Consider the following 21617-nt stretch of genomic DNA (forward strand, 5'->3'; position numbering starts at 1 on the left):
GCAGGAGAATCGCTTGAACCTGGGAGGGGAAGGTTGCAGTGAGCTAAGATCACGCCACTGCACTCCAGCCTGGGCGACAGAGTGAGGCTCCATCTCAAAAAAAAAAGGGGGGCCAGCGTGCTGGCGTCACGCCTGTAATCCCAGCACTTTGGGAGGCCGAGGCAGGTGGATTATCTGAGGTTAGGAGTTCAAGACCAGACTGGCCAGCATGATGAAACCCTATCTCTACTAAAAATACAAAAATTAGCCGAGCCTGGTGGCAGGCGCCTGTAATTCCAGCTACTCAGGAAGCTGAGAGAGGAGAATGGCTTGAACTCGGGAGGTGGAGGTTGCAGTGAGCCGAGATTGCGGCATTGCACTGCAGCCTGGGCAACAGAGTGAGACTCCATCTCAATAAAAAAAAAAAAAAAAAAGTCGGACATGGGCCAGGTGCAATTGCTCAGGCCTGTAACTCCAGCACTTTGGGAGGCCCAAGCAGGAGGATCACTTGAGCCCAGGAGTTCATGACCAGCCTGGGCAACATAGTGAGACCCCATCTTTATAAAAACATAAAAATAAAATTGAATAAAGTAAAACATGGAAAAGCATTTGTTGGCATGGGCATAAAACATGTCTGGAGAGAAAGAAGGTTCTGGAAAGAGGGGATGGACAGGGACCCCGATGATTGAATCAGGGAAAAGAGAAAGCAGTGATCATGAAAGGATGTTTACAGGCACCCACGGCAGACTGGAGAATCGTTCGGGAAGACGGGGTGCTGCCTGCGCCCACCGACTCACGAAAGACAAATGGGGACTCAGGGAACACCCTGAAAGTCAGCCAAGGAAGGGGGTTTGGGCTGCAGAGGACACAGCCCAGCAGGTTTCTTTTTTTTTTTTTTTTGGAGATGAAGTTTTGCTGTGGTTGTCCAGGCTGGAGTGCAATGGCGTGATCTCGGCTCACTGCAACCTCTGCCTCCTGGGTTCAAGCAATTCTCCTGCCTCAGCCTCCCTAGTAGCTGGGATTACAGGCGCCCGCCACCACGCCTGGCTAATTTTGTATTTTTAGTAGAGACAGGGTCTCACCATGTTGGCCAGGCTGGTCTGGAACTCCTGACCTTGTGATCCGCCCACCTTGGCCTTCCAAAGTACCGGGATTACAGGTGTGAGCCACCGCTCCCAGCTACTTTTGTATTTTTAGTAGAGATGGGAGTTTCTCCATGTTGGTCACAGGCTGGTCTCAAACTCCCAACCTCAGGTGATCTGCCCACCTTGGCCTCCCAAAGTGCTGGGATTACAGGCATGAGCCACTGCGCCTGGCCTCCAGCAGGTATTTACAGCGTGTCCACGGCATTCATGGTTCTGGGATTCTCACATAAATAACCGACTTAGCCCTTGCAAAGCAGAGGAAGTAGCATTGGTCACAGCCAAGGAAACTAAGGCACCTTAGCATCAAGCCCCTTGCCCTGGATCCAAAGGCTGTGAATAAATCGGGCTGTAGAGAATAAAGGGGTGACAATGACTCTCTGGTCAGAGTGGACCACAGCTTCTTACTGGGCAGGCATGGTGGGAGCTGCATATCTAGGCCTGGAAGGACTGCAGGGAGATGTCCCAGGAAGCCTGTGGGTGTGGCTTCCACGTGATGTCAGAGGAAAAGAGCAGAGCAGAGGAGGGGTGGACTGACAGACGGAGGGATGCTGATCAGGCACAGCTCGTGATGGGGTGAGCACCCTGTCAGCAAGGGGTATGCAAGGGCTGGTGGAATGGATGGCTGGCTGGACCTCCCAGGATCATGCACATGGAGCCTCGCCCTTACCATGATGCCAGTGAGCAGGCACACGCCCTTCCCGCAGTAGGTGTGGGGCACCATGTCGCCGTAGCCGATGGAGAGGAAGGTGATGGAAATCAGCCACATGGCCCCCAGGAAGTTGCTGGTCACTTCCTGCTTGTCGTGGTACCTGGGGAGCCAGAGTGGGAAGAGGGAGGGCTCAGTCTACACCATCCCCTCTGCCTCCATCACACTGCCTGGGGCAGCGCCAGGGCTGCAGGGCCCTGAGTCCACCTGGCTGCGTTGGGGCCATGTCCTGTGGGTATAGGACAGGCGCACCATCTCCCCTACAGCCCTTCCACATTCCCTTCACCTGCCCCCCAAGCTGCTTCCCTGGATGGGGCAGAGAGGGGCCCAGGTGAGGTTGTATGAACATACAATCCCCCTCCCAACGACAGACACACACAGACAGGGGGACGGGTGACCACAGCACCAGAAGCGGCAGGAGGTCGAGGCAAGGATTCGGGTCAGACACCAGGAAGAACTTCCCCAGCCAGCGAGGCCCCAAGGAGGTAGGAGGACTGGAGGAGGTGGGAGGCTGGAGGATCATGACCTGGGGCTCGAGCAAGAAGGGACGCCCATATATGAAGGACATAGACTGGAGGACAGCATGAGTCCCCCAACTCCAGGCCCATGTTGCACCTGGGGGTTGGGAGGAGAGGGGCATGGGCTTTGGCACTGGGGAGAGGCCTGGGGCTACATTTTGGGACCCAGGGAGACAGGCCCCAAGGGCTTAAAACTGACAGAACTTAGTCCTGGTCACAGCCGGGCTTAGGACTTCGGCCAGAGAGGCTGCAAAGAGATTCTGCCTGTAGCCATGCCAGGGTGCCAAGGGCTTGGCTCTCTGGGTCTGGGGGTGGCTCTAGGATCTGTTCCCACTCAGCTCTGAGTCCCCGAATCCCCTTGGCCTTTTTCTGGGGGCTGGGCCCCCTCTGACCTGGCTTCCAGCTAACCCACTCCTTTGCAGGGTTTAGATCATCTGAGCCCCAAGCCAGCCTCTGGGGGATTCAAGGTCAGAGGTCAACTGGGGTAGCACCGAGGAAGTGGCCTGGACAGAGCAGGATCTTCAGGGGAGGCCTGTGCCAGACACAGTAGGTGACAGAGCCTAAGGATAGGGCTGGAGTAAGAGGCTCCAGCGGGAAGGAGATGGAGGCTCCCCAAAGATTGGCATTTGGGGGTCTTCATTCCTGTGGAGATTGAATGCCACTCCAGGCACCTCCGGTCTGGGCTTCTAGGATGCTTGCTGGGTGAAGGCCCAGGGACTGACTCCATCTTTTCTGTTTTTTTTTTTTTTTTTTTTTTTTTTTTTTTTGAGACAGCGTCTCTCTGCCGCCCAGGCTGGAGTGTAATGGCACGATCTTGGCTCACTGCAACCTCCACCTCCTGGGTTCAAGCGATTCTCCTGCCTCAGCCTCCCGAGTAGGTGGGACTACAGGCACCTGCCGCCACGCCTGGCTAATTTTTTTTTTTTTTTTTTTTTGTATTTTTAGTAGAGACAGGGTTTCACCATGTTAGCCAGGATGGTCTCAATCTCCTGACCTCGTGATCCACCTGCCTCGGCCTCCCAAAGTGCTGGGACTACAGGCGTGAGCCACCGCACCCAGCTGACTGACCCCCATCTTACACCAAAACATCTGAGCCCCAAGCTGCCTGACCCCCAGAGGGCAGGAGGGGCGAGGGGGGCCCTCTAGTAGGTGGGTGGGTTAGCCCCAGATCCAGACAGAGCAATAAGGTGGGGGTGCCGTGGGACCGCCCAGGAGCAGGGCTGAGGGACATGCGGGAGGCGGGGGTGGGTCAGAGCGAGGCAGGCAAGGGGGCTTCAAGCATGGTCGCCAGGCTCAGAATTTAGGATTGGCTGCCTGCCGGCCCTGCCCCGTGCCCCACCCCCCCAGAGTCCTGCAAGGACCCAGCTTGGACCTCAGGGATACCTGATGAGGGGCACCCCATACCCCCGACTCTAGTTCTGACCCCACCCACCAGGGGTATGTAGGAGCTGCATGTGGGAACATCAAAGGCCCAAGGAGACCCCTGGAAGCCTTGACAGCCGGAGAAACTGGGGCCTTCATCTCTGACCACCAGGCCTCAGGCCCAGGCAGGGCCCGTGGGGGTATGGGGGGTGGGGGCTGGGTGAAGGGATGAGGATGGGGTGCTGAGGGCAAGCAGGGGTCCAGTCAGGGACCCCTCCAGGGCCTCCACCAGCTAGGTGCATGGCAGGGAGACCCTCTCCCAGATAAGGCACCCTCACACCCCAGGCCTGGCGGAGCCCCTCCTGCCTCTGAGACCGCCAGACTCAGGCCCCGGGGCAAGTCCCTTTGCCTGCCAGAGTCTCAGTTTCCCTCTCTGTAAACCGGATTGATGGCCTACCACCTCCTAGGGGTATTCACAACAGACTCCCTCCTGTTTGGAGGTCCCGAAGGCGCGGCCGGTTTTGCTTCACCCCAGACCCATTTATTTGTCTGTTTTTTTTGACTGGAGTTTAGTGGCACAATCTCAGCTTACTGCAACCTCCGCATCCCAGGTTCAAGCAATTCTCCTGCCTCAGCCTCCCGAGTAGCTGGGATCACAGGCACCACCACCACGCCCAGCCCACCCCAGATCTATTTAAGTCTTGGGAGGAAACATCGGAGCTCGCAGCGGTCAGCTGCCCAAACACAACATGAGAGCCAAGCCCCTCCTTAACCCCCGCCATTCGGACACAAGGGCCCTGAGACTCGGAAAGGAAGCCCAGTGGAGCGGCCTGTCCCTGAGATGGGGGGACTGACCTCGACCCACCCTGCTGGCCCGTTCTCCCTGCCTCCCTCCCCTTGCGGCAGCTAATCTTAAATTCCTGGCGGGTCGGGGATGGCGGCAGCGGTGGCAGCGGCTGTTCTGCGCACACAGCTCAGCCAAGGGTGGGACTCACATGTTTTCCCTAAAGTCCGGTGGAGCGGGCAGAGGGGAAAATGAAAGCTGGTTAAACGTGGGAGGTGGGAGACAGAGGGGAAGGGGAGGCATCCCTGTGCCTGCTGCCTGCGCCCCTGGGGCCAGAGATCAGAAGTCAGCCTCCCAGAGATCAGAAGTCAGCCTCCCAGGGAGCCGAGGGGCTGGGAGAAGGAGGCTTGGGAGACCCCGGCGGGGAGGATGAGGGAGAGGGAGCTGGGGTCCCTCCCTGGTTGAGGGCAGCTGGGGACACAGGACTAGATCCCCAGAGAGGATGATTACTGAAGCCACAAACTGGGAGACAGGAGGCACCATGGGTGTCTTGCAATCGGGGAGACAGAAGCAATGGCCAGGGTCGGGAGGAGCCCAGGGTCAGTGAAATCATGAATGGGCACGGAGGTCCAGGGAAACGGGGGCTGGGGGCATGGGGGGGCTCCCGGGGCGGGGTCGCACCTCTCGCAGACTCGCACTGTCCAGGCTGCGATGATCCAGGAGGAGATGCTAAAGACCAGCAGCACCGTGCCGGGGCAGATGGTCATGAGCGTCTTCATGACAAAGCGCGTGTTGAAGGTGATCTTGTTGAGGGCCCCAATGCTGCGGCTCGAGGCGTCCGTGAAGATTTTGCTGTGCAGTAGCATCACCCGGCCCAGCAGGTAGAGGCGCAGGAACATGGGGATGGACAGCAGCACATCCACGTCAGCCTCGGCCACTGAGGGCGCGTACGTGAAGGCCAGCCGCGCTGTCCACGTGAAGCGGTAGTGGCCAGGCACCGGGTGAATGGCGCACACCGCCAGCTCCAGTGAGATGAGGAACACGCGCTCGCAGGTCATGGCGATGCGCCAGTCATCAGCCCCGTTGTCCACCATGAACAACTGTGGAGGGCAGGAGGGAGCCAGCCATGGGTGTCAGACACGCGCTGCGCTCCCCGCCCAACCCCAGAGAGTGAAGTCAGCCTGGCCTGAAACCCCACAGGCTCGGATTTTTCTTTCTTTTGTTTTTTTGAGATGGAGTTTTGCTCTTGTCGCCCAGGCTAGAGTGCAATGGCTCGATCTCTGCTCATTGCAAGCTCCACCTCCCGGGTTCACGCCATTCTCCTGCCTCCGCCTCCCGAGTAGCTGGGACTACAGGCCCCCACCACCACGCCCGGCTAACTTTTTTGTGTTTTTAGTAGAGACGGAGTTTCACCGTGACCGCCTGACCTCGTGATCCGCCCGCCTCGGCCTCCCAAAGTGCTGGGATTACAGGCGTGAGCCACCATGCCCAGGCTCTTTTCTTTCTTTTTCTTTTTCTTGAGACAGTCTCGCTCTGTTGCACAGGATGGAGTGCAGTGGCGCAATCTTGGTTCACTTGGCTCAGGTGCCATGAAGACGATCTTGGCAACCTCTGCCTCCCGGGTTCAAGCAGTTCACCTGCCTCAGCCTCTCGAATAGCTGGGATTACAGGCGCCTGCCACTGCGCCCGGCTAATTTTTGTATTTTTAATAGATACGGGGTTTCAGCATGTTGGCCAGGCTGGTCTCGAACTCCTGACCTCAAGTGATCCACCCACCTTGGCCTCCTAAAGTGCTGGGATTACAGGTGTGAGCTACTGTGCCTGGCGAGGATTTTTCTTTTCTTTTTCCTTTTTTTGGAGACAAGGTCTTGCTCTGTGCCTGGACTGGAGTGCGGTGGCACAATCACAGCTCACTGCAGTCTTGACCTCCTGGGCTCAAGTGATCCTCCCACCTCAGCCTCCTCCTGAGGAGCTGGGATTACAGGCATGCAACACCATGCCTGGCTAATTTTTAAAATTTCCTGCAGAGATGGGGTCTCTCTATTTTGCCCAGGCTGGTCTAAAACTCCTGGCCTCAAGTGTCCTCCTACCTCAGCCTCCCAGAGTGCTGGGATCACAGGTGTGAGCAACCGTGCCAGCTTCAAATTTTTCCAAGATAAGTCAGAAATGTGACCTCATATGCAAAACTCTGTAGTTCTCAGCACTGGCCACAATTCGAACGAAATATCAGATGAGTGTTCCCCCAAAAAGTTCAACATAGAGTTCCTAATGACCCAGCAATCCCGCTCCTAGACAGACTCAAGAGAAATGAAAACAAGTGTTTAAGCAAACCCTTGGACAGACACATTCACAACAGCACTATTCACAACCTCCAAAAGTGGAAACAGGATGGGTGCGGTGGCTCCTGCCTGTAATCCCAGTGCTTTGGGAGGCCGAGGCAGGAGGACTGCTTGAGGCCAGGAGTTTGACACCAGCCTAGGCAACATGGCAAAACCCCGTCTCTACTAAAAATACAAAAAAGTTAGCCAGGTGTGGTGGTGCATGCCTGTAATCTCAGCCTTGGGAGGCTGAAGCACAAGAATCATTTGAACCTGGGAGGCAGAGGTTGCAGTGAGCCAAGATTGCGCCACTGCACACCATCCTGGGCAACAGAGTCCAAAAAAAAAGAAAGAAAGAAAGGAAGAAAGGAAGAAAGGAAGAAAGGAAGAAAGGAAGAAAGGAAGAAAGGAAGAAAGGAAGAAAGGAAGAAAGAAAGAAAGAAGAAAGAAAGAAAGAAAGGAAGGAAGGAAGGAAGGAAGGAAGGAAGGAAGGAAGGAAGGAAGGAAGGAAGGAAGGAAGGAAGGAAGGAAAGAAAGAAAATTTATGCAGAGATGGGGACTCGCTCTGTTGCCCAGGCTGGTTTTGAACTACTGGGCTCCAGCAGTCCTCCCACCTCAGCCTCCCAAAGTGTTGAGATTCCAGGTGTGCGCACCCAGCCTTTCACTGTACTTTTCTCTTCCTTCTGAACGTGTGTATAACTCCTAAGTATCATTTTTTTTCCTTTTTCACGTGTCATTTTAAAAATAAGAAGCAATAAAGTCATTCTAAAATAAGAAAAAGAAAAAAAAGTCACTTCCTTAAAATGTGGCGGCCGCGCGTTCTAGGGGCCTCCTCCGCTCGCACATCCGCAAAGCGTTGACATAAAGGACACCCTGCAGCGCCACTGCTCCCCCGGGCCCTCCATGGGGTGCCCTGGCCATGTCCAGGGCCAGTCCTAGGGGAGGTGAGCGGAGCGAGCGCCAAGGTACATAACATCTGTCAGTTACGGAGCCGGGACCAATCATATTGGAGCTGGAGGCAAAAGGTATCTTCAGGAATATGGCCACGCCCCCTCCCCCGCCGCCCCCCCCCGCCCTTTTGTTTGAGAGCGGTGGTCCTGCTCTAGCGGGATCATAGGTTACTGCGGCCTCTAACTCCTTCCTTTTTTTTTTTTTTTTTTTTTTTTTTTTCCAAGAGGAGGGGGTCTTGCTATGTTGCCATCCATACTGCCTCCGGGTTTTGTTTGTTTGTTTGTTTTTGTTTTTGTTTTCAGAGGGAGTCTCATTCTGTCCCCCATGCTGGTGTGCAGTGGCACGATCATGGCTCACTGCAGCCTTGACCTCTCTGGGCTCAGGCGATCCTCCCACCTCAACCTCCCAAGTAGCTGGAACTACAGATGTGTACCACCATGCCTGGTCAATTGTTTAAAAAATGTTCGTGCAGAGACGGTGTTTCCCCATGTTGCCCAGGCTGATCTCAAACTCCTGGGCTTGAGTGATCCTCCTGCGTAGGCCTTCCCAAGTATTGGGATTACAGGCATGAGCCAATGTATCCAGCCTGAATTACAGTTAAAAACAAAAACAAAGGCCGGGTATGGTGGCTCAAGCCTGTAATCCCAGCACTTTGGGAGGCCGAGACAGGTGGATCACGAGGTCAGGAGATCGAGACCATCCTGGCTAACACGGTGAAACCCCGTCTCTACTAAAAAATACAAAAAACTAGCCGGGCGAGGTGGCGGGCGCCTGTAGTCCCAGCTACTTGGGAGGCTGAGGCAGGAGAATGGCGTGAACCCAGGAGGCGGAGCTTGTAGTGAGCTGAGATCCGGCCACTGCACTCCAGCCTGGGCGACAGAGCGAGACTCCGTCTCAAAACAAAAACAAAAACAAAAACAAAAACAAAAACACCAGGTCCGTGGCTCATACCTATAATCCCAACACTTTGGGAGGCTGAGGCAGGAGGATCACCCTAGCCCAGGAGTTTGAGACCAGCCTGGGCAACACAGGAAAACCCTGTCTTTATAGATATATGATTTTATATATCTCTATATATCTATATATATAAGGTTTTACATTTAGCTGGGCATAGTGGTCTGTGCCTGTGGTCCCAGCTACTTGGAAGGCTGAGGCAGAAGGACTGCTTGATCCCAGGAGGTGGAAGCTGCAGTGAGCTCTGACTGCACCACTGTACTCCAGCCTGGGCAACAGAACGAGATCCTGTGTGGTTTTTTTTGTTTTGTTTTTTTTTGTTTTGTTTTTTTAAAAAAAGGCTGGGCGGTGGCTCACACCTGTAATCCCAGCACTTTGGAAGGCCGAGGCGGGTGGATCACGTAGTCAGGAGTTCAAGACCAGCCTGGCCAACATGGTGAAACCCCTTCTCTATGAAAAATACAAAAATTGGCCAGGTGTGGTGGCAGGTGCCTGTAATCCCAGCTACTCAGGAGGCTGAGGCAGGAGAATCACTTGAATCCAGGAGGCAGAGGTTGCGTTGAGCTGAGATCGCACCACTGCACTCCAGCCTGGGTGACAGAGCAAGACGCCATCTCAAAAAACAAAACAAAGAAAACCCCCGCAAGTATACATATATGAAATTCACAAACCCTACAATGCTCCCATTTAAAGTGCACAATTCAGTGGCATTTAGTACATTCATTGTTGTGCGAGCACCACTTCTATCTAATTTCAGAACACTTCCATCACCCCAAAAGGGAGCCCTGTCCCCATTAGCGGTTGCTCCCTTTCCCACTCCCCGGCAACCACTAATCTCCTTTCGGTCTCTGTGGATTTGCATCTTCTGAAAATTTCACATAAACGAAAGCATAAGATTTGTGGCTTTTTATGCCTGGGTTCTTCCACTGAGCGTCATATTTCTAAGGTTCATCCATGTTCAGTATCAGAAATTGTTACGGGCTGATTCGTGTTCTGCTGAAAAAGACATGCTGGCATCCTGACCTCTAGTACCTTGGAATGTGCTCTTATATGGAGATAAGGTCTTTATAGAAGTCGTCTCGTTAAATGAGGTCATTGTAACGAGGTCGGCTAGTTAAAATGAAGTTAAGCTGGAATCAGGCCAGGCATAGTGACTCACGCCTGAAATCCCAGCACTTTTGGGAGGCTGAGGCGGGAGGATCGCTTGATCCCAGGAGTTCAAGACCAGTCTGGCCGACATGGTAAGACCCCCTTTCCACAAAAAAAAAAAAAAAAAAAAAAAAAAAAAGCAAAAAAATTAAAACTTAGCTGGGCATGATGGCAAGTGTTTGTAATCCCAGCTACTTGGGGACTGAGGTGGGAGGACTGTGTAAGGCCGGGATGCCGAGGCTGCAGTGATCCGTGATCAAGCCACTGCATTCCAGTGTGGGTGACAGAGCGAAACTCTGTCTCAAAAAAAAAGTGGAATCATCTAATTACAGTGGGCCCTAATCCAATACTGACTGGTGTTCTTATCTAAAAAAGAGGAAATTTGGACACAGACACTCTCAAAGGGAGAACATCATGTGATCATCAAGGCAGAGATTGGAGTGACACATCTCCTAAGCCGAGAATCCCCCAGATTGCCAGCAGCAACCAAAAGCTAGGAGAGAGGCCTGGAACGGATTCTGTCTCATGGCTCTCAGAAGGAACCAACACTGCTCACACCTTGATCTCAGACTTCCACACTCCAGAACTTTCAGACAATACATTTCTGTTGTTGTGGTGTTTCATTCTTTTGTTAAGGTTGAATAGGCTGCGCACGGTGGCTCACGCTTGTAATCCCAGCACTTCGGGAGGCCGAGGTGGGCAGATCACCTGAGGTCAGGAGTTCGAGACCAGCCTGGCCAATATGGTAAAACCCCATCTCCACTAAAAATACAAAAATTAGCCAGGCATGGTGGCAGGCACCTGTAATCCCAGCCACTCAGGAGACTGAGGCGGGACAATCACTTGAACTCAGGCGGCGGAGGTTGCAGTGAGCCAAGAGCCACTGCACTCCAGCCTGGGCAACAGAGTGAGACTTCGTCTCAAAAAAAAAAAAGGTTGAATAATTGTCCATTGTATAGATGCACTACATTTTATTTATCCATTCATGCCTGGATGGTCCCTTGGACGTTGTTTCTGCTTTTTGGCTACTTTGGTTTTTTTTTTTTTGAGACAGAGTCTTGCTCTGTTGCCCAGGCTGGAGTGCAATGGCTCGATCTCAGCTCACTGCAACCGCCACCTCCCAGCTTCAAGTGATTCTCCCACCTCAGCCTCCCGAGTAGCTGGGATTACATGCACCCACTATCATGCCTGTCTAATTTTTGTATTTTTGTAGAGACGGAGTTTCACCATGTTGACCAGGCTGGTCTTGAACTGCTGACCTCAGGTGATCCACCCACCTCGGCCTCCCAAAGTGCTGGGATCACAGGTGTGATTTTTGGCGATTTTGAACAGTGCTGTTATCAACATGCATGTGCGGCCAGGCATGGTGGCTCACGACTGTAAAGTCCTAGCACTTTGGGAGGGTAAGGTGGGCCGATCACTTGAGCCCACGAGTTTGAGGCCAGCCTGGGCAATATGGCCAGTCACCGACAAGACAATAGAAAAATTAGCCAGGTGTGGTGGTGGGCAGCTGTAGTCCCAGCTACTCGGGAGGCTATGGCAGGAAAATCTCTTGAACATAGGAGGTCAAAGCTATGACCATATCACTGCACTCCAGTCTGGGCAACAAGTGAGACCCTGTCTCAAACACTAAACAAATAGGCCAGGAGTAGTGGCTCACACCTGCAATCCCAGCACTTTGGGAGGCTGAGGCAGGTGGATCACTTGAGATCAGGAGTTCGAGACCAGCCTGGCCAACATGGTGAAACCCCATCTCTATTAGAAATACAAAAATTAGCAAGATGTGGTGCCGTGCGCCTGTAATTCAGCTACTCGGGGGGCTGAGGCAGGAGAATCGCTTGAACCCAGGAGGCGGAGGTTGCAGTGAGCCAAGATCGCGCCACTGCACTCCAGCCTGGAAACAACCCGTGTGTCCCAGAGTCCCAGCTCAGCCCCTCACTTCTCACTGCCTGTTCTTCTTTGTAAATAATCAATGAAAATTAAAGGTGGGCTGGTGTCGGGGGTTTGAAGAGAGGAGCTGCTTCCTGGCAGCATTCAGCACTGACCTGGATCTCCCTGGCATGGTAGAGGACAACGAGACCTAGCAGGATCGCCGTGGAGAGGCTGATGAGGCATTTGAGTGCGAATGAGTACAGAGACTCCTGGGTAAAAAGAGAGGACACAACCGGATGGATGCTGGAGGCGGCGGGCCGGCGGCCCTCCCATCCCCCTACCCTGGCTCCTGGGCATGGGAGTCAGCCAAATGGGGCTCTTCCCAGTGGCTTCTCCCACTGTACCCCGAATTTCTGCTAGTTCCCCAGTCCTGGGGCCACTGTGTGTGAAACAGCTTATCAGGGCCGGGCGTGCAGCAGGTGCTGTGTTCAGGAAGTGGCGCTCTCCTGGCCTTATTCCTAGGGACCAGGCTGACAGCAAAATGTGTCCAGTGCTTCACAGTTTATGAGGCCTGGCCTCACATGGGCACAGCACTTCACAGTTTGTAAGGCCTGGCTTCACATGGGCACAGCACGTCACAGTTTATAAGGCCTGGCCTCACATGGGGACAGCACATCACAGTTTATAAGGCCTGGCTTCACATGGGCACAGCATGTCACAGTTTATAAGGCCTGGCCTCACATGGGGACAGCACGTCACAGTTTATAAGGACTGGCTTCACATGGGCACAGCATGTCACAGTTCACAAGGCCTGACTTCATCCAGCCTCAGCACTTCACAGTTTATAGGTTGACACAACCCTGATCTCTCTCCAGGTGGCAGGAGGGAGCCCACAGCCAGGCTTGTGACCTGGACGCACTCACTCTCGGAAGGGGAGGAAGCTGTTCTGTTGCTCTCCAGAGCAGGCCCACTCTGGGGACCCCCTGTCCTGGGGGGAAGCCCCCCTCCGCCTTAAGCCACCTGGCCAGGGAATGGGCTGGAACCTTCCCTCCCCACGTGCAGCCTCCCTGCTACCTTCCCGGAGGTGGGTATGCAGAAGGCCAGGGAGCCCTCACCTCCAGGAGCCCCCTAACACTCCCTACCTCCTGGGGGGTCCTGCCACCCCCAACCCCATGTCAAGAAAGCTAGGTGGGCCCGGTGGAACCTCCCTGGACCGCCTGGGGGAGGACCGCACCTACCTTGGTGTACACCCCCCAGGACAGCTCGGTCTCCGTCACCATGACGACGATGCCAAACATGCCAAAAATGAGGGCATAGTCGCTGAGGCGCTTTCGCTTCTCGAAGAGTGCCCGCCGGTGGCCCAGGCGGTGGCCCACATTTGAGGGTTTCCCCGAGCCCCTCTGCCTGCTGGCCTCATCTTCCTCATCATCCTCGTCATCGTCCTGGTCCTGGGGCTGTCCCCGGGGGCTGCCGGGTGAGGGCCGGGCTGGCTCACTCTTGGCCACTACCACCTGGAGGCCCGGGCTGTGCGGGGGCTGCGGGGGGCGGCCGACCTCGGGGTCCGGAGGGTCTCGTCCCAGGGCGCCTGGCCCGCTGCCCAGCGGCCGCCCCACGCTGCCATTGTAGCTGTGGCTGTTCATGACTACCTGGGTGCAGGGGTTGGGCTCGCTGCAGGCCGCCCGGGGCCCGGCATGGCTCAGCGGCTGGGCTCCTGCACTGTCCTGCAAGGGGACAGAGGGACGTGGTCACAGCAGGGTCCAGCTTACTGACCAGAAAGGCAAGGACCCATCCCAGAACATTCTAAGTTTGGGAGTGGCCCAGAGTGCTGGCATGTGGGTTTACCATCCCAGAAACATCTGAGTCAGCCTGAATCCCTCCCCTGCTCAAAGCCCTCCCATGGCTCCCCAGTGCCGTCTCATTGAAAAAATAAACTCCAGAGAGCCGGGCATGGTGGTGCAGCTCTGGTAATTGCAGCTACTTAGGAGGCCAAGGCAGAAGGACCGCTTGAGGTCAGGAGTTTGAAACCAGCCTGGCCAACATGGCGAGACCCAGTCTCTACTAAAAGTACAAAAATTAGCCAGGCGTAATGGTACACGCCTGTAGTCCCAGCTACTTGGGAGGCTGAGGCAGAAGAATGGCTGGAACCCAGGAAGCAGAGGCTGTAGTGAGCCAAGATCATGCCATGGCACTCCAGCCTGGGTGGCAGAGTGAGACTATGTCTCAAAAAAAAAAACAAACAGAACAAAGAAACTCGAGAGCTGGGCCTCCTGGTGCACACCTGTAATCACAGCTACTTAGAGGCTGAGACTGGAGGACTGCTTGAGGCTGGGAGTTTAAATCCAGCCTGGACAACATAGCAAGACCTTATCTCTAAAACAAAAACAAATAAAATAAAACACCAAACTCTTCACTATGGCCAAGGGGCCCTCTGTATCTGGTTCCCACCTATCTCATCCTTCTTACTCTCCCCAGACCCAATCCCTCCAGCCACAATGGTCTCCCGATCACCAGATTCCAACAAGTTAGTTCATCCTTCTCTGAGCCTTTGCACAGGCTGTGCCCTCTGCCTGGAATGCCCCCCACTATCTCCCAGACCCCTGCCTGCTGACTTTATGTGTATCCAAGTACCTAGAACAATGCCTAGCAAACAGATGACACTCAGGAAACACTTGCTGAACGCTGGAAGATGAAATCTACCAACGGGCTTGCCTGGGAGGATAGGGTGGCCAGTGGTATGCTTAGAGGGTGGTTTTCGTCTGTACTTATCCTCTTCCAACCTTCAGACTCCTGGATGAGTTAACCTCACCTCACTGTGCCTGCTGCATTTGTAGGCTCCTGCATTGTGGCCTATGGGACATTAGGGACCCTGGCTACAGCGATTCTGAGGCTCCCTCCTGCCTGGGCAGGCGGGGATCCATAATCTCTAAACAGATTCCAGGACCAGTGTGGCAATGCAGGATTTAACTCCAAGATCTGGAAGCGATTCTGCAGGGCTTTATAAGATGTAAGACATGCTTGGCTGGGTTCTATGACCTCAGGCCAGCCTCAGTTTCCCTGCCAGGCTATTTGAAGAGCATCCTGTGTGATTACAGAGCAATGCCCTGTGGCATCATGTGTGAGAGGAGGGACCTCAATTGATGGTGACACAGTCATGCTCACCAAAGCACTGATGAGGCTGTCTGAGTCTCTGGATCCAACTTGCTAGATTCTCCCCTGCCCTGCCCAGCCCAGTATCTCAGACCCTCAAATGCACTCCCTACCTGCTCTGTAGCCCAGGCTGGAGTGCAGTGAGGCGATCCTAACTCACTGCAGCCTCGGACTCCTGGGCTCAAGGGATCCTCCCACCTCAGCCTCCCAAGTAGCCAGGACTACAGGTATGCACCATCCCCCCCAACCCAGCTAATGATTTATTTTTCCGACATCAGATGCAATCAGGTGTGTTCAGGGTGGTATGGCTGTAGATGATTTATTTTTATTTCTAGTAGAGATCAGGTCTTGCTACATTGCCCCGGCTGGTCTTGAACTCCTGGGCTCCACTGATCCTCCCTCCTTGGCCTCCCTAAGTGTTGGGATTACAGGCATGGACCATTGTGCCTGGTCCCAGGCTCCATTCTTTATGTAAATGTTCTCCTGAATCCTAATACTGCCAAGAAGTGGGTCCTGGGATTTGGCCAGTTTTACAGATGGGGAAACTGTGGCACGATGTTGTGAAAGAACCTGCCTGGGGGCCGGGCGCAGTGGCTCACGCCTGCAATCCCAGCACTTTGGGAGGCCGAGGTGGGCGGATCACGAGGTCAGGAGATCGAGACCATCCTGGCTAACACGGTGAAACTCCGTCTCTACTGAAAATACAAAAACAAAATTAGCTGGGTGTGGTGGCAGGCACCTGTGGTCCCAGCTACTCATGAGGCTGAGGCAGGAGAATAACTTGAACCCAGGAGGCGGAGCTTGCAGTGAGTAGCGATTGTGCCACTGCACTCCAGCATGGGTGACAGTGCAAGACTCTGTCACACACACAAAAAAAAAAGAAAAAAAGAAAAGAAAAAAGAGAAAAAAAAAAAAAAAAAGAAAAAACCTGCCTAGGCCGGGCACGGTGGCTCATGCCTGGAATCACAGCATGTTGGGAGGCCAAGGTGGGCAGATCATCTGAGGTCAGGGGTTCGAGACCAGCCTGACCAACATGGTGAAACCCCGTCTCTACTAAAAAGACAAAAAATTAGCCAGGTGTGGTGGCCCATGCCTGTAATTCCAGCTACTCAGGAGGCTGAGACAGGAGAATCACTTGAACCCGGTAGGTGGAGGTTGCAGTGAGCCGAGATCATGCCATTGCACTCCAGTCTGGGTGACAAGAGCAAAACGCCATCTCAAAAAATAAAATAAAATAAAATAAAATAAAAATGAAAGTAAAATAAAATAACCTGCCTGAAGACACACCTTCTCCCTGCAAGGAAGATTCTGGACCCGGCTCCTTTGTGAGATTTTCCCAACAAGCTGGGCAAGGGTGGGTGGAAGGCCAAGTGTTATCCCCTCTGAAATGATCACAACAGCGTGCGCTGGGGGGTCCCCTGTGTGCCAGGCCTGGGAGAAGGGTTGGGGGGGCAGCTGTGTGCACAGGCAGGACACTTCCCACCCCCACTGGGGGTGACAGACTAAGAGACCGTCATTCAAGGACACAGCAAGATGAGCCACACTGGCCGGGCACGGTGGCTCACACCTATAATCCCAGCACTTTCGGAGGCCAAGGTGGGCGGATCACTGGAGGTCAGGAGTTTGAGACCAGCCTGACCAACATAGAGAAACCCTGTCTCTACTAAAACTACAAAAATTAGCCAGGTGTGGTGGCGGGCACCTGTAATCCCAGCTACTCGGGAGGCTAAGGCAGGAGAATCGCCTGAACCTAGAAGGTGGGGGCTGCAGTGAGCTGAGATCACACCACTGCAATCCAACCTGGAGCCTGGGCGACAGAGTGAGACTCTGTCTCAAAGAAAAAAAAAGAAAAGGAGCTACACTGCTGGGTGACTTTGGCCACCGCACACATTGCAGGACCACCTGTACCTTTGTCCCGCACCCCCTACACTGTGTCTGTCCCTCACCATGTGTCTCCAGATACTGGTGTCAGCACACAGGAGTGCAAGAATCATTCCTTCGTGGCTGGGTGTGGTGGTTCACGCCTGTAATCTCAGCACTTTGGGAGGCTGAGGCAGGTGGATCACTTGAGGTCAGGAGTTCAAGACCAGCTTGGCCAACATGGTAAAAACTGCTGGGCACAGTGGCTCACGCCTGTAATCCCAACACTTTGGGAGGCCAAGGCAGGTGGATCACCTGAGGTCAGGAGTTCGCGACCAGCCTGGCCAACATAGTGAAGCCCTGTCTCTACTAAAAATACAAAAATTAGCTGGGCATGGTGGTGGGCGCCTATAATCCCAGCTACTTGGGAGGCTGGGGCACAAGAATCACTTGAACCCGGGAAGTGGAGGTTGCAGTGAGTCGAGATCACGCCACTGCATTCCAGCCTGGGTGACAGAGTGAGACCCTGTCTCAAAAAAAAAAAAAAAAAGTTATTCCTTTGATGGTCAGGTGACCTCATGAGTCTCAGAACTTGTCCCGCCCCTTCCCACCCTCATCCATCACATCAATCAGGCTGTGGTTTCCTATAACCAGGCACTTCACAGCTTATACGGCCTGACCTCCTGCAGGCCCAGCACTTCCCAGTTTATCAGGCCTAGCCTCATGTGGCCTGGTACTTCATAGTTTATCAGGCCTGAACTCCTGCCGGCCCAGCACTTTACAGCCTATAAGACCTGGCCTCCTGTGGGCCCAGCATTTGACAGTTTGTGAAGCCTCAAACTGTGACCTTGGCCCTGATCTTTCCCTAACCTCACATATACTTAGGTGCGGCTTCCGCTCCGAGGCTCAAACCCCTGCCTACCACCTGAATGTCTGCTGGCTGCCAGGTGGGGCTGGGAACTTGCACTAGGGTGCACACAGGGACCCCAGATCGTGCCCTCATCCAGGGAGCCCAGGAAAACCCAGGCACCCCTTCCACCATCCCCCTGAGGGTGCAAAACTTCCCCGGCTGGGGACGGGGGGCACAGGGAAGAGAGGCGGGTGGCTGGGCAGACAGAACCCAGAGGGGGTATGGGCCTCTGAGGGCCTCTGCAAACGACCTTCTGAAATGCACCAATGAAGATGCAATTTGGGGATGTGACTCAGCCACCCGACGCATGGGCCAAATTCAGCCGTGTGTCTGCCATGTTCCTCCTTGCCTGGCAGCCGCGTCCTAAGGTGCCCTGGGCAGGGAGGGGGTGGGGAGGAGGAGAGAAATGGCAGGTGGCTTCCAAGAGGGTGGAGGGGTGGAGGGGTGGAGGGCTTTCCCAGCATCTAGCACGTTATTGTGGACGGGGCTCTTACTGTGTTTTGAGCCTGAGATCAGGATGATCACATTTAATCCCTATCACCACTGGTGAGCAAGGTGGCATTCCCGTTCCCATTTTACAGACGGGAGACAGAGCTCAGAGAAGCTCAGCACCTTTTGCCCAAGGTCATCCAGCCAGGAAAGGCAGGGACTAAATTAGTGCCATCCAGGTGTGGCAGATGGCAGGGTCTGCTTTCTGGGAGGGGAACCAGCCTGGTCCTGCCCTTGAGAAGCCACGAGCTTGGAGCACAGAACTGATGAGTGCCTGGGCCTTCCCCATTCCTGGGTACACATCCCCTCCCCCACTGCAATCTGGGCCTAACACTGGAGTCCCTGGGACCCTCAGGGATTCCCAGAGACCCAGGAGCCCCTGGGAACCCTCAGCCAAGGTTCAGATGTCCATGAAAGGGTATGTTTTTCTGGGTAACAGTCCTGGGTTTGCCAAGTGAGGAATACAACCCTATTAGCCAGGTATGCACCTATAGTTCCAGCTACTCGGGAGGCCGAGGCAGGAGATCGATTGAGCCCAGGAGCTCGAGACCAGCCTGAACAACTAGGAATATCCCATCTCTAACAAACAACAACAAAAAAACATCCTACAGGGTGTATTTGGGCTGGAAAGTATTGCCTTACTTTTACTACTCTGTCTGGTCATGAGATCTCCCTTCCCTGAAGCCTGGGGTAGGGGGGATGAGCAGAGACTCCCCTCCACACCCTCCCCTGGAGACACACACTTCCGGGGGAATCTGGTGGGCGTGGGGGGACCCAAGAGAGCTCTTGAGGAGAGGATGAGGGTAGCAGGGAGCAGGGCTGATGGCTCCTTAGGTTCCCCACCCAACAGGACATGGGAAGAGACAGAATCCCAGCCAAGCCTCCAGAGCCCTCCAGTGAGTATTTTTACAAATGACAGGTTCGTTGAGGCAGCCACTGAGGAGGGGCCCTCAGGCACCCCTGCCAGGGAGCAAGTTACTGCCCACTCCTCGGCCACCTGCTTTGTAAAGGTTCCCCATGGTGCCGCACCCCCACTCCCACGACGAGGGTTGCTGTCCAGAACAGAGTGAGATCTTGCATGGCAAATGCTTTGCAGGCTGTAAGAGCTTGGTGCCATTGATTTCTGTTCTTCAGAACTGGACCAACAGAAGGTGCCCCCTGCCCCTCAATCCCCAAGGCAGACAGCCCCTGGCCCCCAGATGCACACCCAGGGGTTTCCGGGTACCACAACCAGATCAGCACACAACAGAAACTTCTGGGACATGTGGGCCTGTTGTGGGTCCCCAGCGGGCGCAGCCAGAGTCCGGGTGTCCCTGCTGAGGTTGAGGAAGGTCTCCGAGGATCCCCCTTCTCATCACCACCACCCCTCCCCTCCCCCAATATTCCTAGGGCCCTAGCTCTGCAGGGCAGACAGGCACTGCCTGCCCTCCTGTCCCATGGGCCGCCCAGGAGCCAGTGCAGCAAGGCGCTGGCTGCCGGCCCGATCCCCCCATCACCACCCGCCAGGAGCCTGCCAGCAGCCAGCAGGGTGCAATTAGCCTGCCCTCCCGGAGGCTGCCTCCCTCGGGGGCCCTCCATTCTGATGCATCTCCATCAGCCTCTCCGCTCAGACCCCAGCCTCGGGAACTCCCATCTGCTGGCCAGCCCTCCAGAACAGCAGGGGCAGTGCCCCGAGCTGGGTCCGGGACTTCTGTCCGGGGAGAGCTGGAAGACCCGGCTCCCTGACCCCTCCCTGAGTGCCCCAACCCCTGGATCCAGGGGCCAGTGGTGGGTCACCTCCTTCCCATTCCTAAGTCATTGTGGGTCACTGTCCATCCCTGAGAGCTCCCCGACCTCCAACCCTATCTGTGGAGTTTGGAGACTCACAGCTTTGCCCTCCCCCAAAGTGAACCCTGCAACCTCCCCCTCCCAGGATGAGGGTGCGTGGATCCTCACTCACTCGGGCAATGTACATGCATTCATTCCCCCGACCTTTCCTTGTTCCCTAGGCTCCGGACCGCACGGAGACCCTCCCTCTTGGCCCCTGCCCCAAACCGCGTCCCCCTCCGGGACGTGCCTCCTTCGTTGGGCGCACTGAGCTGCAGACCCTGGATCCTCCTGCACCCTCACCCATCCCACCCAGTACCTGCTGGGCTCGGCCCGGGCGGGCGGACAAGGCTGGAGGGGAGAGGGTCCCGCGCGGCCGCGGACCCCCGGTCGGGGACCGGAGCCGGGGTTGCGGACGGGGCGGGCAGCAGCGAGCGGGCGCGGGGCCCGGGGGCGGCGGGGCCGGGGGCGGCGGCAGCAGGCGCATCCCCCGCCGCCCAGTCCACGGGCCCGGCGGGGGGCGAGCGCCCGCCCGGGCCGGGAGAGAAGGGGGCGGTGCGACGCGGGAGCCGCCGCCGATTGGCCGAGCCCGGGTTGGTACCGCCTTCGACGACCCCGCAAGCCCCGCCCATATTTAAAGATCCCACATTCCCCGTGGCCCCCTGCAATCCCCCAGCGTGCGACTGGACCTCGAACTCCCCCTCTTGCCCCGTGCGACGGAGAGGACCTTGGTGAATCTCCAACCGCCACCCCCAACAGCCCTCCGGACCTCCTAACTATACCCCCTCCCCAAAATTAGGTCCCAAACTTCAGGCGCTCTGTCAACCTTTGCAGCTCTGTCAACCTTTGCACGCCTGGGACCGTCCTCCCCGTTAGCATCAGCTGTAAGACAACTTAGCAAAGCGACTCAATGCCTGCCCCTCAAACGACCTCCTCCGGGGTCTAGGTCTGCACAGGGGAGCCTTGGAGGGATTAGGGTGATTGTAAGTGCGGGGGGTGCCTGGGAGCCCTGTGTAGGGGCTTCCAGGGGTGGGACTGGGTACATCCTGGGGCACTCGGTTAGAGGCCACCTTCTCTGGAAGGAAAGATGCCCGTCTGGATCAGGCCACCCAGTCCTAACCCCCAACACCATGCCCAGGAATGACAGGAAGCCGGAGCCCCAGGGAGTTTGGGATCACCAGGGCTGGGGGTCCCCAAAACAGTGCTCCTTCCCCCAGCACCCAGGCTGAACTTGGCCGACTCATTCATTAAAGTTAATGGCGGCTCCAGGGAGCCTGAGGGATCAGTGGGTAGGGAGCTCTTCCTTCCTCCTCTTCCAGACAGTCTTACTGCCTCTGCCTCTGCCTCACCCTGTTCCCACCAGGCTTGAGGTGACTGTGTTCAGTTCTGTCCCCCACCAGCCTGGGGGTTTCCTGGAGCCAGCAGATCCCACCCCCCTATCTCTCTCCCACACCCTCCATCTGTTTTCTTCCCAGCCCAGAGCTTTGGCCCAGGTCAGGAACATCTGAGTGTTTATTCCTGAGGGAGGCTGGTCTTCTATGTTTCCTCTGCGGAGCTCAGAAAACGGTTGGACAGAATGAATGAAGGAAGGAAGGAATGCATGAATGAGGGATAGCTGCATGGGTTGGGGGTGGCGGTGAGTCACAGAGGGGCCAGGTGATGGCTCA

The 21617-nt window shown here is 55.4% G+C and overlaps 1 protein-coding gene across 1 annotated transcript in view; it reads right to left on the reverse strand.

Annotated features, from left to right (window-relative positions):
- KCNN1 (potassium calcium-activated channel subfamily N member 1) overlaps positions 1 to 21617 on the reverse strand; it is a 56476-nt gene that overhangs the window by 13560 nt on the left and 21299 nt on the right. The window contains exons 2-6 of the mRNA XM_050769902.1: positions 20270 to 20355; positions 12977 to 13459; positions 11912 to 12007; positions 5176 to 5594; positions 1792 to 1933 (exon numbers count right to left, since the gene is read on the reverse strand). Of these exons, the coding sequence (XP_050625859.1) occupies positions 1792 to 1933; positions 5176 to 5594; positions 11912 to 12007; positions 12977 to 13378 (1059 nt within the window). The 5' untranslated portion in view covers positions 13379 to 13459; positions 20270 to 20355. The remainder of the gene's footprint in view (positions 1 to 1791; positions 1934 to 5175; positions 5595 to 11911; positions 12008 to 12976; positions 13460 to 20269; positions 20356 to 21617) is intronic.

Source organism: Macaca thibetana, chromosome 19 (assembly GCF_024542745.1).
Source record: "Macaca thibetana thibetana isolate TM-01 chromosome 19, ASM2454274v1, whole genome shotgun sequence".
In the NCBI taxonomy this organism is placed as follows: Eukaryota; Metazoa; Chordata; class Mammalia; order Primates; family Cercopithecidae; genus Macaca; species Macaca thibetana.